The sequence below is a fragment of the Sapajus apella genome, unplaced genomic scaffold, assembly GCF_009761245.1.
Source record: "Sapajus apella isolate SASKATOON/1434 unplaced genomic scaffold, GSC_monkey_1.0 scaffold94, whole genome shotgun sequence".
In the NCBI taxonomy this organism is placed as follows: Eukaryota; Metazoa; Chordata; class Mammalia; order Primates; family Cebidae; genus Sapajus; species Sapajus apella.
Window position 1 is genome coordinate 6,242,916 of NW_022437034.1, and position 16,401 is coordinate 6,259,316.

Consider the following 16,401-nt stretch of genomic DNA (forward strand, 5'->3'; position numbering starts at 1 on the left):
AGAGACTAACAAACACAGAGGCATTTTGAGGTGATGGGCATGGAGAAAGGGCTGTGTGCCCCACTCCTGGGTTCACATTAATGCCTCTGCTGAGGGAGAAAAGACTTCAGAAAGAAAAACAGATTTAGGAATTTACTTCCAGAATCTAGATGACACAGGAGCTTTAGTTACTGGTTAGGAGCAATCCTAGATGTGATCGTCTATTAAAATTTTAAATAATGTGTCATCTCACAACAAAAATAACACAGCTCTATGTAGAATGTAGAAAACATACCCTCCACTCCAAAAAAATCGCCTGTATTTCTGCTCCCCTAGAGATAAAGGTTCTTGTTGGCTTTTGATGTAAGATCCTCCCATTGTTTTTCTAGGTATAGATTTGTATATTTTATAGAGAGTTGCTTTTTTTTTTTGGTACAATATGATAAAGTTTCAAAACCTTTGATGTGGTGGCATATTGTAAGCATCTTCCTATAGCAACATATAACTTCAATAACTGCATGCTATTTCATTATATAGGTAAATCCCAATTTTTTCTTACCAAGCATTTTGCTGTGTTTCTTTGGGCACTTCTCTGATTATACCCATAGGAGACATTTTTACAGGTGAAATTGCTGAGTCAACAGATATGGCCATTTTAAAATAGGTTTGATACTTGTTACTAAATTACCCTACAGAAAAGTTGGAGTTTGATTTTTATTCTTTAATTTCATAGGCAAAAAAAAATTAATGGTGTCTCGTTTTCACTGATTGATTTTAGCAATGAGGTTGGACATTGTTCACACATTTGTTGTTGGACTCATGCAATTTACCTTCTATTTTTTTTACATTTTTTTGACTTTGCCCAGTCCATTGGAATCATGCAGTTTACTTTTTTTTTTTTTTTTGAGATGGAGTCTCACTTTGTCCTCCAGGCTGGAGTGGAGGCGCAATCTCAGCTCACTGCAACCTCCACCTCCCGGGTTCAAGCAGTTCTCCTGCCTCAGCCTCCCGAGTAGCTGGGATTACAGGTGTGTACAACCATGCTCAGCTAATTTTTGTACTTTTAGTAGTCAAGCTGGTCTTGAACTCCTGACCTCAGGTGATCTGCCCACCTTGGCCTCCCAAAGTGCTGGGATTACAGGCGTGAGCCAACACACGCAGCCTACACAGTTTGTTTTTGAAGAACACTGTCAGTCATATCCCAGTTCTGACTCACTTCTCTTGAACCCTTCTCCCTTCCTGTGAATTTACAGCCTAGCTCTGGATTCTGACTCCAGACTAGAGGAGGGCTGAGGAAGTGTATTCCTTCTTGCATGGCCCAATTTCCTCAGCTAAGCCCTTCCCTCCCTGCCTCCTCTGGCCTGGCCCAGACACCTGCCAGCTCCTCTGGAGTTGTTCCCAGGAAGCTTGCTTCAAAGCCCCATCCTGGAGGAATGACAGATAAGCTATCTCTCCATGAGGCAGTCTCCTTGGGCAGTGCTCCTGACGTTTCACTTGTTCAGACCCCTTGTCACCCTCCTGTTGTCAGCCTAAATACCTCAGCCTCTGCCAGAAAGCCCATTTTCCCAGGTGTGTGGTCTTGCACAGAGGGTAGGAGGCACAAGCCACGAATACATATATCTGGACAAACCCCCCGCAGCTTCCTTCAGGTGGCAGCAGACTGCTCCCATGTTGCACAGACTCTACATTGAGCATTAAAGGAAGTCCCCTCATGGTCGAGGAGGTTCCCCACAGTAGGATGTCCGCGGAGAATCAGCACATTTCCCACACCTGATTATGGACTTCTTTTTGCCGACAGGCTGTGTACCTTGCCATCTGGCACCTTATTTTTTTCAGATGGGTGTGACACTGTGGTGGTCACACATTATTTCATGGGTTTGGCCTTGATGGTGACCTTCTCCAATACAGTCTTTCTTTTTTTTTTTTTTTTTTTTGAGACAGAGGTTTGCTCTTGTTGCTCAGGCTGGAGTGCAATGGTGCGGTCTCTGCTCACTAAAACCTCTGCCTCCTGGATTCAAGTGATTTTCTTGCCTCAGCCTCCCAAATAGCTGGGATTACAGGTACCCAGCTAATTTTTTGCATTTTTAGTAGAGATGGGGTTTCACCATGGTGGCCAGGCTGGTCTCAAATTCCTGACTTCAGGTGATCCACCCACCTCGGTCTCCCAAACCCAGTGGCATCTTAACCGTGCAGTCTCAGCTGTGCCCATTCCTTGCAAGTGGATTTTAAAACAGTGGGCACATTCTGGCATCTGATTTTGGTTAGTTCACCTGATGGGAAACGGAAATGTACTGGCCTTCCAGTGTTTTGGGTGTTCTCGTTACTTGCTATTGGTGGAGCTCCTCCGTGTTGAGGCACCTGAGAAAACAGGGCTGACCACTGAAACTGATGCAGCAACGGAGAACTGCTGGCCTACCGCCTCCGTTTTCTTTGTTTGCTGAACGCTACCGATTATAGCCTGTTGGCAAACAGAAGTCTGGCAGTACTTTCCTTGTGAGAGTCTTGTGAAGTTTAATGATCCCATATTGAAGCTTCTTTGAGAGGTTAAGATATGACTTCAGGGGCAAAAGGCAGTAGAAAGATGTATGTCAGAATGTGGTATTCCATGACAAAATATGGTAATTGCATTATAGGTAATTTACATTTTCTTCTTTTTGTGTTTCTGTGTTTTATATACTTCCAGTAATCGACAAGTCATATATTCATTTGCTATGTAAATGTATAGCATGATTTGTATTGTTATTTCCTTAGTTCTCAGGAGAGACCATTGTAGTGGCCTAAGGGTTTTTAACTACTGCTAGAAATCTCCTCCTCTCCCAAACTCTAGTCCTCCAAGGATAGAGGTGAAAAGAAGAGAATACCCAGGAGGCCTGGTTTTGAGAAATGATGTCGTGTGAGTGGTTGGACTCGGCATTAGTCTAACCGTGCAAGGAGACAGTTGATGTTGCTTGAGGCTGTGACCGCTAAGCCGCATTCTGGCAGTGAGAAGGCCGGGCCAGGCCAGGGCCTCAGGCATCTCTCCCCAGCTGTCTTGCCCATGACCGCTGCCCAGCTATGCTTCGGTCGCCTTCAGTAGTTGGAATTTCTAGTTATTTCACGTAACGCCCAGCATGTTAAATTGGCAACCTTGACTGTTTTGCTGCATCCTAGACTAGTCACACCAACCACACCTCGAAGAAAGCAGGTTAATTTTATCCCTGCTCGGTCCTTAAGGTGGAATTAGTTCCTCATTTTCAAGGAGAAGGAACTGTCTCAGCTTACTGACTTGCCTTCACCTCACTTCCCAGGCTTTCAACGCCAGGCCAGCCCTGGAGATCCCTCTGGCTTCTGAGGCTGTGGGTCTGGTCAGAAGCAGAAAAGCAGAAAGGACAAGACAGAGAGTCCCCTGGAAAGCCGGGGACAGGGTGGGGGAGGCCTCAGGCCTTGGCAGGAATCTGACCCCAAATGTCGGACCTTGGAGGCCACTGTAGTTTACAGAAAATCAAGGAGCTCCTGAGGGCCCCCACCATTTCATGAGCAGCAGAAGAGTTTAACCGCACCCTGGCACTGGCTCTCCGACACCCACATTGTGGAGAGGGAAGAGAGATTTCTCGATTATCCTGTTTGAGCCAAGCCTTATCACTAGAGGCTGCCCTGCCTAGGAATTTGCAATCACTTTGACAGTAGCCAGGATATTTCCCCTCCTGCTGACTATAGGGAAAAAAAGGACTGAAAAAAGATTTTGCTAAGCAAATGAAAGATGTGAACGAGATTAAAGTGAGAATATTTAAATTACAGAAACTTAGTGCTTTCGAGCATACTCAAGCATTTTTGAAGCACCCATTTAGGGACTGCTGATTGATAAGAGGTGATGAATTATTCTTATCTCATCATTGACGCCAGTCCCTGGCTCTCTGGAGGGCAACACTTGGTTAACCTAATTTGAATCTAATTTGAATGACTTAAAAGTAATAAAACAAGTATGTGCTTGAACCTAATAAAGCCTAATTCATTTAATAGGCCATTTCTTAAATAATTTTATTTTAGAGCTAGAAAGGAACCTTTGAAATCATCCTTTATTTTCTAAATAAAGAAACTGAGTCCTGGGCGAGTGCAATGGCTCACACCTGTAATACCAGCACTTCAGGAGGCCAAGGCGGGTGGATCACGAGGTCAGGAGATTGAGACCATTCTAACTAACATGGTGAAACCCTGTCTCTACTACAAATACAAAAAATTAGCCAGATGTGGTAGTATGTGCCTGTAATCCCAGCTACTCGGGAGTCTGAGGCAGAAGAATTGCTTGAACCTGGGAGGCAGAGGTTGCAGTGAGCCGAGATTGTGTCACTGCACTCCAGCTTGGGCAACAAAGCAAGACTCCATCTCAAAAAAAAAAAAAAAAAAAAAAAAAAAGAAAGAAACTAAGTCCCAGAACAATAAAATGCTTTGCCGAAGGCCACACATAGTTGATGGCAGTACACAATGGGGACTGGGATGCTGTGCCAAGTCATGCTTGAGCCCTTCACCCAACGCTGAGCCTGCAGTTCCACTTATGGCAGATTCAGACCCCTATCAAGTTAGAAGAACGAGTGGTGTGTGGGTGGCAGCACCTTGAGTGAAGAATTCTTCCCCCAAACCCCAGGAATATCTGCAAGGTGGCCAGCCAGGCCCAACCCCTTTGACCTGCTGAGGCGGCAGCCTGAGCACCCTCCGCATTGCCCCCCTGTCTGTGGCCTTTCCTCATTAGACTGCAGTGGCAGGGCCACCTTTCCCCTCCTCTGGGCTGCTGAGCAATGGGGACTTGGAGTTACCAGGCAGCCCACTTGGCAAATCCCCTTGGATTAACCTGGGATTGAGGAAATGCTTTAGCAATTTTGAAACTTTGATGTGTCTGCCTTCTTAGGCCTTAGGTCACCTTCCCAGAAGGCCTAGGAGGACAGGTCCTCCTTCCAACACTCTGCCCTCCTTCCAACACTCATGATGGAATCTCATGGGAGAAATCTGACCCAGGGTTGTTTTCTGTCCCAAGGCTTCTTCCCCTAGCATGGGGGACCCTGGGTGGCAAGGCACAGTGACTGTTCTTTACCTTCCTCATACACTATGAGTCCAATTTCCAGAACCTGCCTGATTTGTCACAGTTCAAACTTGATGAATGTACTGGGCACTGTGAGACGGGCTTTGTGTGCATTAACGCATAGAATCCACATTTTATTGGTGAAGAAGTTGAAAGTCACAAAGCTTGAGTGACTTTCCCAAGGCCACACAGAAACCAGTATATGGCCCAGACATTGTGGCTCCAGAGCAAATGCTTAGCCACTCCGCCTCTCGCCAAAAAAGGAGCAGGGAAAGAGTGAGCTTCATCTTAGAGGTATGTAAGCCCTGCTGAGGGCACAACAGTCACTGGCCTGGGCTCCAGGGATAGATGGTAGCTTTGCCCATCCCGGGACATGCATCCTTATTCCTGGGTCCTGACTTCCTTCACTTCCAGAGCCTTGGTACTGGCTTTCAAAACTCTTAGGTGATTTTAGGGAAAGGAAAAACCTAACCAAAATATAAACAATCAAATTAAAACTGAGGCTTTGTGCATGAGGAACCAGCTTGGAGCTTTTGGCTGCTTTGGGCAACCTCCCCTGCAAAGAGACCAAAAAACACAAGCAGCCTTGCCTGCTTACTGCCCAGGTTATAACTTTGTATGGCTACATTAGCAGTGGAGTGAATTGCTCTGACAATAAGCATCTGTGAGTCTCGTTAACCTTGTTAAGTGAGTGTCACAGAAAGGAGCCCATAGCTCAGGGCTGAGATCAGGGACAAGCATCCCGCCATGCTGACTTGAGGCTCCCTCCCCCAGCTGGGGGTGCAAGTCTCACACACCTGCATGTGCTTGTATTGGGGCTCGATTAGGCAGAGCTGGATTGAATTGAAAGGGCAGTGATGTTTTCCATTTTCTTGGTTGAAAGAAGCAAGTTCAGGGTCAAACATCAAGAAGGCAAGCATATTTTATTGTCTGACACTCTATTAACTAGAACATGTCAGTTCTGCTCAGACACTCAATGGTTTTCTGAATGAAGTCCCTTGGCCGGCATTCACCCTTCCATGAGCTGTCTCTGACCTACCTTTCCAGATTTCCTTTTTGTTAAGTAACCATAATATTTCCATTTGTCTATTACTTTTTTTTTTGTTTTTAGATGGAGTTTCACTCTGTCCCCCAGGCTGAATTGCAGTGGCTTGATCTCAGCTTACTACAATCTCTGCCTCCCAGGCTCAAGAAATTCTCCCACCTCAGCCTCCTGAGTAGCTGGAATTACAGGTGCCTGCCACCACACCCAGCTAATTTTTGTGTTTTTAGTAGAGATGGGGTTTTGCCATGTTGGCCAGGCTGGTCTCAAACTTGTGACTTCAAGCGATCCTCCTACCTTGGCCTCCCAAAGTGTTAGAATTACAGGCATGAGCCACTGCCCCCTGCCAACTATTCTTCAAGTTGAGGAAAAGGTAAAAGAACCTGCCCAAAGCCAATGCACCTGACTAGGAGGCTGTGGCGGATGGCATTGTTGTTAGAGCATTTGCAGCCCCTCTGGCAATGCTGGTTATACTTTGCTGCCCCACTGACATGAGGCTTTGGCACAGACTTGCTTTTGCCAATGAAATGTGGGCAAAAATGGCTTGTGTCACTTCTAAACCAGCTTATGGTTTGCCAGGCCTCTCTTTTCTTTCTGCTGCAAGGCCAGTAAGATCTCAGATAGGGGCTGCTCTGTCAGCTTGGGTCCTAGACTAAAGTGGCCGGGAGCGCAGCAGAGCTGGCCCACCATGGACCACAGTGTGAGTAAGGAATGAGCCACTGCTGTGCAGGCTGCCACATTGTTGGGGTGAGCTGTTAGACTAGCATAGCCAGTCGAAACTGACCACACAGCAGTAGAATTTGGCTTAATCTCAGACCCTCTGAAAGTATATCACATTTATCCCCTATATCCCCAATGAATCCCCGTTTTCCTCACCTCTGTAGCTTTTCCCATCCTGCTTCCTCTGCCTGGAATTTCTTTGAAATCCTACCCATCTTTCAAAGTCAAACCTGGATCCATGTCTTCTGTGATCTTTCTCAGATCCGCAATAGCATCAAGCACTGACTGAGCATTTACTACATGCCAGATACTACCCTAGCATCTGTTTTATTTCATTTAATCTTCACCCCGTGAGATAAGTCCTATCACTGTAGCCACATAAGGTGAAGAGAGGTAAAATAATTTGTCCAAGGTCACACAACTGGTAACCGGCAGAGCCAAGATTCAAACCCTGTGCTCCTTCCACTCCAGTACTCACTGCTATTTCTGTTCCCTGTTACATTTCTACATATCTCCTTGCTCTCCCCTCCTCATCTCTGAAACAGCTTCTGTACCTGACTGACCATGCTTTGTTTTTGTTTTTGTTTTGATCTGGGTTTGAGTATGAATTTTACCCCTTTCTGGTGGTGAGACCTTCGGCTAGTCACTTGATTTCTCTGAGCTTCAGTTTCTTCCTTATTTCTCCTGCAGCTCCAAACAGGGTGCCCAGTAAACGCTTACTAGCTGACCGACTGAATGAATGAACTCTCTGAGCTATGATTTGTCCATTTGTAAAATGGGAATAATAATGGTTCCTCCTTTATAGGGTTGTTGTGGAGTCTAAATGACACCTAGCACAAAGCATGACACCTAACACCTAAGAATTCAATACAACTTAGCTATTATTATTATAAGCCATAGGAAAGGTAAATACAGTACATAATATACAGAGAAAAAGCTTACTTCTCACAATGGGGATTGGGGAAAGCTAGTTTCATGGCAGAAGTGACTTGAGTGGACTTTGAAGAATGCATGGGATCTGGACTTGGACATGAGGTACAGGGAGACATTTTAGGCAAAGGGAACAGCATAAAGACACAGACAGTTTAAGTTTTAAAATCTTAATCCCTCTTTCCTCAGTTGTACCATTTCTAGGGTCAGATCTAAAGAAATAAGTGTAAATATAGAAAAAGCATTATGCGTAAAGATGTCCACTGCAGCGTTGTTTATAAAAGTGAAAACATGGAAATAACTGAAATGTCCAACAATAGGGAAGTAGTTAAATGAATGCTCTTCTATTCATCTGATATATTGTCATATGTCTATTATAATTAAATATATAAGAGGTATATAATAGAAAATGTTTGTGAATGATGCTATGTGAGAAATAAGAGAAAATGAATAATCAATATAGTTACAATTATATGAAAACAAATTCCAAAACCAAAAGCAATATTCGGAGAGTCTAGGAGGAAATATGCTAAAATATTAATAGGAGTATCTTTGGAGTAATGATCTCTGGTGACTGCTTTGGGATATTGAAAGCAATCTTTCTTACATTTATCATTTTTTTTATTATCATAGCTAATCTTTTTTTTTTTTTGAGGCAGAGTTTCGCTCCTTACCCAGGCTGGAGTGCAATGGCGCGATCTCGGCTCACCGCAACCTCCGCCCTCCGGGTTCAGGCAATTCTCCTGCCTCAGCCTCCTTATCATAGCTAATCTTGATTAAGCACTTCCTATGTACTAGGCAGTGCACTGTTTTACACACATTACCCCACTTAATCCATACAGCCCTATGAGGAAGGTTATCTTATTAACCTCTTACCAATAGGAAAACCAAGACTTCTCTATTTATACAATGTGCATATGTTACTTTTGTTTGTTTGTTTTTTGAGACAGGGTCTCACTCTGTCCCCCAGATTGGAGTGCAGTGGCACAATCACAGCTCACTGCAGCCATGAGCTCCTGGGCTCAAATGATCCTCCCACCTCAGCACCCCCAAGCAGCTGGGACTACAGGTACATGTCACCAAGTCCAGATCACTTTTTTTTTTTTGAGACAGAGTCTCACTCTGTTGCCCACGCTAGAGTGCTGTGGCACGATCTTGGCTCACTGCAACCTCCACCTCCCAGGTTCAAGAGATTCTCCTGCCTCAGCCTCCCAAGTAGCTGGGACTACAGGCATGCGCCACCATGCCCAGCTAATTTTTGTGTTTTTAGTAGATACAGGGTTTCACCATGTTGACCAGGATGGTCTCGATCTTTTGACCTCGTGATTCACCCACCTCAGCCTCCCAAACTGCTGGGATTACAGGCTTGTGCCACTGTACCTGGCCTAAGCACAGATAATTTTTAAATTTTTTTTTTGTAGAGATGGTGTCTTGCTGTATTGCTCAGGCTGGTCTCAAACTCCTGGGCTCAAGCAATCTTCCCACCTTGGCCTCCCAAAGTGATGGGATTACAGGGGAGAGCCACCACACCCAGCCTATTACTTTCATTATAGAAATATTTACTATATTTATTTAATATTTTGTTATTAAAAGACTAGAGATGTCAGTCCCCCCCCTTTATTGCTACTTCAAACAGTGTTACATCAGCACTGTTGCACATATTTTCTAATTATTGCTACTCTTATTTCTGTAAATTACATTTCTTAATGTGATATTTTGGGTCAAAGTATATGTGTATCTTTTTTATTTTGAACTAATTTTAGACTTACAGAAAAGTATGAAAATCATATGGAGATTGGCAATAAAAAGGAATAAAATACTGATACAAGTACAGTTTGGATGAACCTGGAAAACATTATGCAAAGTGAAAGAAAGCCGGAACATATTATAATATTCCATTTATACAGAATGTCTGAAAATCAGTAAATCTATAAAAACACAAAGTAGTCCTCTGAAATCTAGAAATTAAAAAAAAAACAAAACACAAAGTAGATTGGTGGTTGCCAGGGCCCGAGGGGCACGTAGGGAATGGGGAGTGACTGTTTAATGGGTTCAGGGTTTCCTTTTGAGGTGACAAAAATGTTCCAAAATTAGAGAGTGATGATGGTTGTGCAACTCTGTACATATAACAAAACCTCTGAATTGTATATTTTAAAAGGGTGAACTTTATGAATTATTTCTCGATAAAGCCGAATTCAAAGAAGAAAACCTTAGAGAGTTTCTTTACACCCCTCTCCTTCTTTCCCCTAATGTTCACAACTGAGAAATTATTGGGTAAATTGTGGCACAGCTAACTATGCATTAGTAAAAGTATACAACAACGTGTATCTATAATATCCTTTTTTTTTTTGAGACAAAGTGCTGCTCTATCCCTCAGGCTAAAGTGCAGTGACACAATCTTGGCTCACTACAGCATCACTCTCCTGGGCTCCAGCAATCTTCCTGCCTCCCCAGTAGCTGGGACTACAGGTGTGTACCACCCATAGTGGTTTTTATTTTTTGTGTTCTTTTTTTTGTATAGACAAGATCTCACTATTTTGCCTAGGCTATCTCCAGTTCCTGCCTTCAAGTGATCCTTCTGCCTCAGCCTCCCAAAGTGTTGGGATTACAGGTATGAGTCATACCACCCAGCCTATGATTCCTTTTTTTTTATTATTTAAAAGAAATACAAGGCTGGGTGTGGTGACTCACACCTGTAATCCCAGCACTTTAGGAGGCCGAGGCGGGTGGATCATGAGGTCAGGAGTTCGAGACCAACCAGGCCAACACAGTAAAATCCAATCTCCACCCTGGGTGACAGAGGGACACTCCATCTCAAAAAAAAAAAAAATTAGCTGGGTGTTGTGGCGCATGCCTGTAGTGGCCAACTGAGCTCTGGGACCTTGGGCCAGTTATTTAATTGCTCCATGCCTCAGCTTCCTTATATTTATAATGGGAGTGACTAGATAGACTCTTTCATTGGGTTATCAGGAGAGTAAAATGAGATCATGCATGCAAGATGCTTAGCACAGTGCCTGGCATACAGTGTTCAAGAAAGGATAGTCATTATCATTACTAATATTATTTACAGTAGGTTCATCTCAGCTATGTAGAGAGTGGGTAATGGTGATTATAAAAATCAAATGGAGGTGACAGCAACCTCAACTTAGGCTGCCATTCTTCCAGACATACATTGATGTGTTCCTGCACCATCAACCTAAGAATGAATTTTATTCTTGAGGATATTATACCTAACTAAAATGAAAGACCACATTTCCTAGCCTCCCTTGCAGCTAGGGGCAGGGGAAGTTAGGGATGGGACTTTGCTTTGGAAAGATGCCCTTCTGCTCTTTCTTTCCCTCTACGCTCCTGCTGTCTGGGTCCTAGAGTTGATGGCTGGAGCCCTGGTGGCAATCTGGGACCCTGCAGTAACCTGGAGGGAAGAAGCCACACTCCTAGGACAGTGGCACAGAAACACAGGAGTCTGAGTCCTTGATGACCCTGCAGTGGCCAGGCCAGCCCCACCCCACCTCCCTCTGCACTTATATCGCCAGAGAGAAGTAAATCTCTATCTTGCCTAAGCCTTTTTTTAGGTTTTTTGTAATGTGAAGATAAGCCCAGCCCTCATGAATTGAGTTCTCACAGAACAGCTAAAAATTCCAAAGCCCATGGCTAGGAGGTGGCACAGAGTATGGCCTGAGGAGGGGCTGCTGCCCACTCCCAGGTGAGGCCAGAGCGAGGCTGAGCCTGGGCACTTACTCATCACCGATGTAGAGCTTGGGCCAGACCTCATTGACGTGGGTGTACTGGGGACTGCCCTTCCAGAAGAGCCGCTCCAGCTCGAAAGCTCCGGGGGTGCAGTAGTCCTCCTCGTCGCCTTCCTCCTCCACCTTCAATGACGGCCTCTTGACAGATGAGTAGGCATTCTTGAGGCTTGTCTTCACTTCTCTGGATTTCATTTTAGAGCCAAGGGATTGTCTCTCCTTTCTGCAGCTGTTTATGGGAGAGAAGCAGGATGGGGGTTCTCAGGGGACGCTGAGACAGGGAATGGGCTTTACAAAAAGAGGTGGGAATAAGCTACCCTTAAAATTTGCCAAGTATCTCCCCAGCCTGCTATGCCCCGCTTCCTCTTCCTAGGCCATGCAGGTAAACAAGAAGGCCCTGATGGCAGTTAAATGACACTTCCCCAATGTGCCAATCTTTCCAGAGTAGGAGAGCTGGGGCCCTTGGACGTGAGCCAAGGCAGGCCCTGAAGCTAAGAAATCCTGCAAGCAGCCAGTTCCTTCCCACCTGTCTTCAGACTTTACTCCTTTGGTGCCTACTTTTTCCTTTATCTGACTGAAGCCTACTGGTTTGGGTCATTTTGGACTCAAAATAGGAAGGCCCAGAGGATCCCTGACATTCCAGGCTCGTGGCCCTCTCAGCATCTGCAGGGAGCCATCGGCCAGTGGAAAGAGCACATCACCAAGGCCATACCTATCCTGGCCTGGGTTTGGTCCATGCGCACATCAGCAGGACTTCAGAAGCCTGGAGAGGGGAGGAAATGTGGCCACTTGAGGGTTAACCTGTCAGGAGAACTGAAGGCAATGCTCAGGGCTCTCACACTGGGAGCCTGGCTATCACTGCGTTAACTTACCAAGCTAGAAAGCTATGACTCCAGATTGAAATGTGCATTTGGAGAGCTTGTCAGGCTCTGCCAGTGGAATGCAGGCGAGGACTTTCCATTGTCCCTGAGGAAATAAATTTGCAGTGGATTTGGACAGTGATTGTTTCCTGAGCTGAGTAAATGATGCACCTATGGTCAGACAGTCTGGAAAGGAAAGTCGTGCTCCTGCTCCGAGACTAGAGGGAAGGAAGAAAAGGTGGGAAGACTGAGAACCATGGAGGTGAGTGATGGGAGGGAATGCTATTTATTTATTTGACAAATACCTATATAACACCTAATGTGTGCCAGACACTGTTCCAAGTGCTTGAGATCGTAAATCCATTTAATCTTAACAATGCTGAGGTAGGGTTATCCTAATACTCTATCATTAGTCCCATTTTACAGATAAGGAGGATGGTAAATTGAGGATGTGTAGCACAGGGTCTTAGTGTGAGAGGGAGGGAGCTGGGAGATGCAGTGTGAGGAGGGGCAGGCCTGGGATGTGGAGAACGTAGGAAAGAGTTCATGGCTTCGAAGACTGTAAAGCACATGTCAAATGGACTCAGAATACAACTTGAAGAAGCTCCCGCTTATCAAAATGCGACAACTTGAGCATGAAAAATAAAAATAACTCCTGTGGATTGAATACATCAAACACTTAGGCCATAATAATACTGAAGGCCAGTCGAGGTGGCTCACGCCGGTAATCCCAGCACTTTGGGAGGCTGAGGCGGGCGGATCACCTGAGGTCAGGAGTTTGAGACCACCCTGCCCAGCATGGTGAAACCCCGTCCCTACTAAAAATACAAAAAATTAGCCAGTACGCCTGTAATCCCAGCTACTCAGGAGGCTGAGACAGGAGAATCGCTTGAACCGAGGAGGCAGAGGTTGCAGTGAGCCGAGATCACACCACTGTACTCCAGCCTGGGCGACAAGAGCGAAACTCCATCTCAAAATAATAGTAATATTAATAATAATAGTGCTGAAAACAGGCTGGGAGCGGTGCTCACACCTGTAACCCCAGCATTCTGGGAGGCTGAGGTGGGCAGATTGCATGAGCCTGGGAGTTCAAGACCAGCCTGGGCAACATGGCAAAACCCATCTCTACAAAAAATGCAAAAATTAGCTGGGTGTGGTGGTGTATGCCCGTAGTCCCAGCTACTCAGGACTCAGGCAGCTGACTCTGAGGTGGGAAGACCACTTGAGCCCAGGAGGTCAAGCTATATTGAGCCATGAACACATCACTGCACTCCAAACTGGGCAAAAAAGGGAGACCCTATCTCAAAAACAAAACAAAACAAAAACCTTAATTATTCACTGTCAGAAGATGTTTGGGAACCAGCTCCTTATTTTGAAGATGGATAAAGGAGAAGAATCTGCATGTGTTGCTCCTGTCTTAGACAAATTATATACTACTGGGTTGATAAGGGAAATTTTCTTCTGTAGGAGTATTCCAGATAATGGATAAAGAAGGAAGCACCATTTTAACCACCTGATGAGCTGCTGCATCCAGACACTGAGCATGGACTGCCAACCACATACGAATAAGAAGAGATGATCAGACATTATATGCCTTCTGATAGAAGAGAAAACCACCATGACAGGAGTCGTCTCACCAGAGAAAAACCTCAGTCTCCTCTGGGTCCTCGAGTTTATATCTATCAGCCAACTTGCAGAGATTCTGACGACAGTTACATGATACCAGGCCTTATCTTTTAGAAAAACATACTGAAATATTTGCTTCAAAAATAATATCGTCAGAAGAATATAATAATGTTGGGGCAGGCTTTTGTTGGAGGTGTGAATGAGATGGGTTGGCTATGAGTGATGGTGCTGGATGGTGGTTATAAGCTGTTTCTCTTTTTTCCTTTTTTAAAGTAGAGATGAGGCCTCACTATGTTGGCCAGGCTGGTCTCGAACTCTTGAGCTCAAGTGATCTTCCCACCTCAGCCTCCCAAAGCGCTGGTGGTATTACAGGCATGAGCCATCACACCTGGCCAGTTGCTGTTTCTCTTCAGGTGTGTTTGAAATTCTCCATGATAGGAATTTGAAAGGAAAGGGTTAAGATCACTGCTTTGGGGAATTTGATTCTCCCAAGTCCAAAGCAGATGATTTAAAGGATCACTAACTAGCTAGCTGTGTGTGTCTATCGGGATTGTGGGAAGCCAGGATTTGTGACTTCCTTCAGCTTTCTGCTTTCTGGTGGGGTGTGTGGAGGGCAATGGGCAGAAGAGGGGACCCGCCTATGGAGTCTCTCAAAGTGTGGTCTGAAGACCACTTCTGTCAGAGTCACCTGGCACTGATCAAAAATACAGATTCCCAGGCTGCACCCTAGACCAGGGTAGGAGCCTAGGCATCTGTATCTTAATGAGCTTCCAGGTGAGTCTGACGCTCTGTAAAGGTTGATAATAATTGTCCGAGATGTGGCTAGACAGCCAGGACGCTGTGGAGTCAAGGGAAAGGTAGTGAGGGTGCTCATTCAGAATGTCTCCTGCTGTCCCATTGGGCTGGGAGGCCCAGTCTTTACCCCAGAATGCAGCTGCAGGCTGGAAGGAGAGAGACCTTGCTTCGGGGCTCCTGAGTATTGCTTCTCTCTGTAGCCTTAGAGTCTGGCACATAGGAGGCGCTCGGAGATATGGGTTGAATGAGGAAGTGGCTCAGTGAATGAATGGAATGAGTGAATGAATGACTGAGGGGTGCAGGAATGATTAAGGGCTGTGAGGCCTGTGCTAGGGGCTCAGCAAGAGCTGCTAAGGCAGGACTGAGCCTCCAGGCTGATTTGGAGGAGGGCGAAGGGGAGGGGAGTGCGGGCGCAGAGTGGGCTGCCCTCCTGCTGTAGATGGTCTGTCAGGCCTGAGCTCGACTCTGGGACCTGCCTGCTATGCTTCCAGCCAGGAAGGGAGAAATTATTTCCGGGATTGACCAGAAATCTTTCTCACAGAAACAAGCCTAGACCCCTCAGTCCTCTACGAGCATACGTAGTTATAGCTCTCCTAGCTTCAGGCCCACAATGTCTAAAGGTCTGAAGCTCAGCCCATCCATGGCACCCACTCTTCTTGTTCGAAGTGAGTAGACACGGCACCATACACCTAAAGGTGATGGTTCAGGCCCTCTTGAACCCTGCCTGCTGTTAATGGAAGCTTCAGAAGACTTGATTTTTGGAAGATGCTGGAGTCAATTCCATTCTGAAGCCTCCATCTGCCTTTTTTGATCACTGAAGCTGACTTTGCCGTTGGTGAGGCCGTTCTTCTTCCTTACATTATGGAGGGAACCATCCCCGTCTCCATCTCTGTGCTAAAAGCCTCGGCTGGATTTCCAGACAGAAGAGGAAGTGGTGCGGTCTGCCCTGAGGAGCTTGGCACGCAGAGGGAGCCCTGGGATCTATTATCCTCCAGCGTGCCGATTTGATGGAGAAAGAGAACAAAGTGTGGAGCCGTCCAGAAACCATAGACCTGTAATCTTTCCAAATCCCAAAGGCGGCCTGTGTGCGCCCTCTCTGCATGGCTCCCAACTCTCTAATTCTCAGAGAGGCCAGGAGCATCTGTTTCCCAGATCACAGCCAACATGGAAGGGAAGACAAATCTGTTCTGTTTGGTTTCCATAGATTCGACCCAGAGATTAACTGCCAAGGTCTCAATGACATACACAATATCAATCACAGGCTAAATGTCATAATGAGAGTTGGGCAGGCTGTCAAGAGAGGCCTCCAGGTTCCTGTTACAGCTTCATATTTAAAGATCTGGTCCCAGGAAATCAAACGCTGTCTCCGAGGCGACTTGGCCTACATGCAGCATCAGCATGTCTCCTCCTTAAAAGGTGACACATTCAGGCTCCTTCAGGGAGGGGCCAGGCAGATAACACAGAGGAAGGGTTGGGTTTTAAAAAGTAAATTAAACATGCAAATACCTGACTGTTGGCCTCAGGCAAGAGACATTAGAGAGTGGTGGGGAGTGTGGCACACCAGGGAGCATATGCCTTGAAGGGGGCAGCAGCTTGCCATCCCTTGTGGGAATACAAGCCCAGATTTTCTGGTATTTTTATAATCCCTATAGA

The 16,401-nt window shown here is 45.7% G+C and overlaps 1 protein-coding gene across 2 annotated transcripts in view; it reads right to left on the reverse strand.

The window, feature by feature from the left end:
- The window catches only part of DUPD1 (dual specificity phosphatase and pro isomerase domain containing 1), a 44,100-nt gene that overhangs the window by 16,059 nt on the left and 11,640 nt on the right, over positions 1-16,401 (reverse strand). Inside the window, exons 2-3 of one of the 2 annotated variants that reach the window (XM_032256496.1) lie at positions 12,180-12,230; positions 11,463-11,696 (exon numbers count right to left, since the gene is read on the reverse strand). In XM_032256496.1, coding sequence (XP_032112387.1) covers positions 11,463-11,662 — 200 coding nt within the window. In that variant the 5' untranslated portion in view covers positions 11,663-11,696; positions 12,180-12,230. The remainder of the gene's footprint in view (positions 1-11,462; positions 11,697-12,179; positions 12,231-16,401) is intronic. The other variant, XM_032256495.1, reaches the window with a different exon arrangement.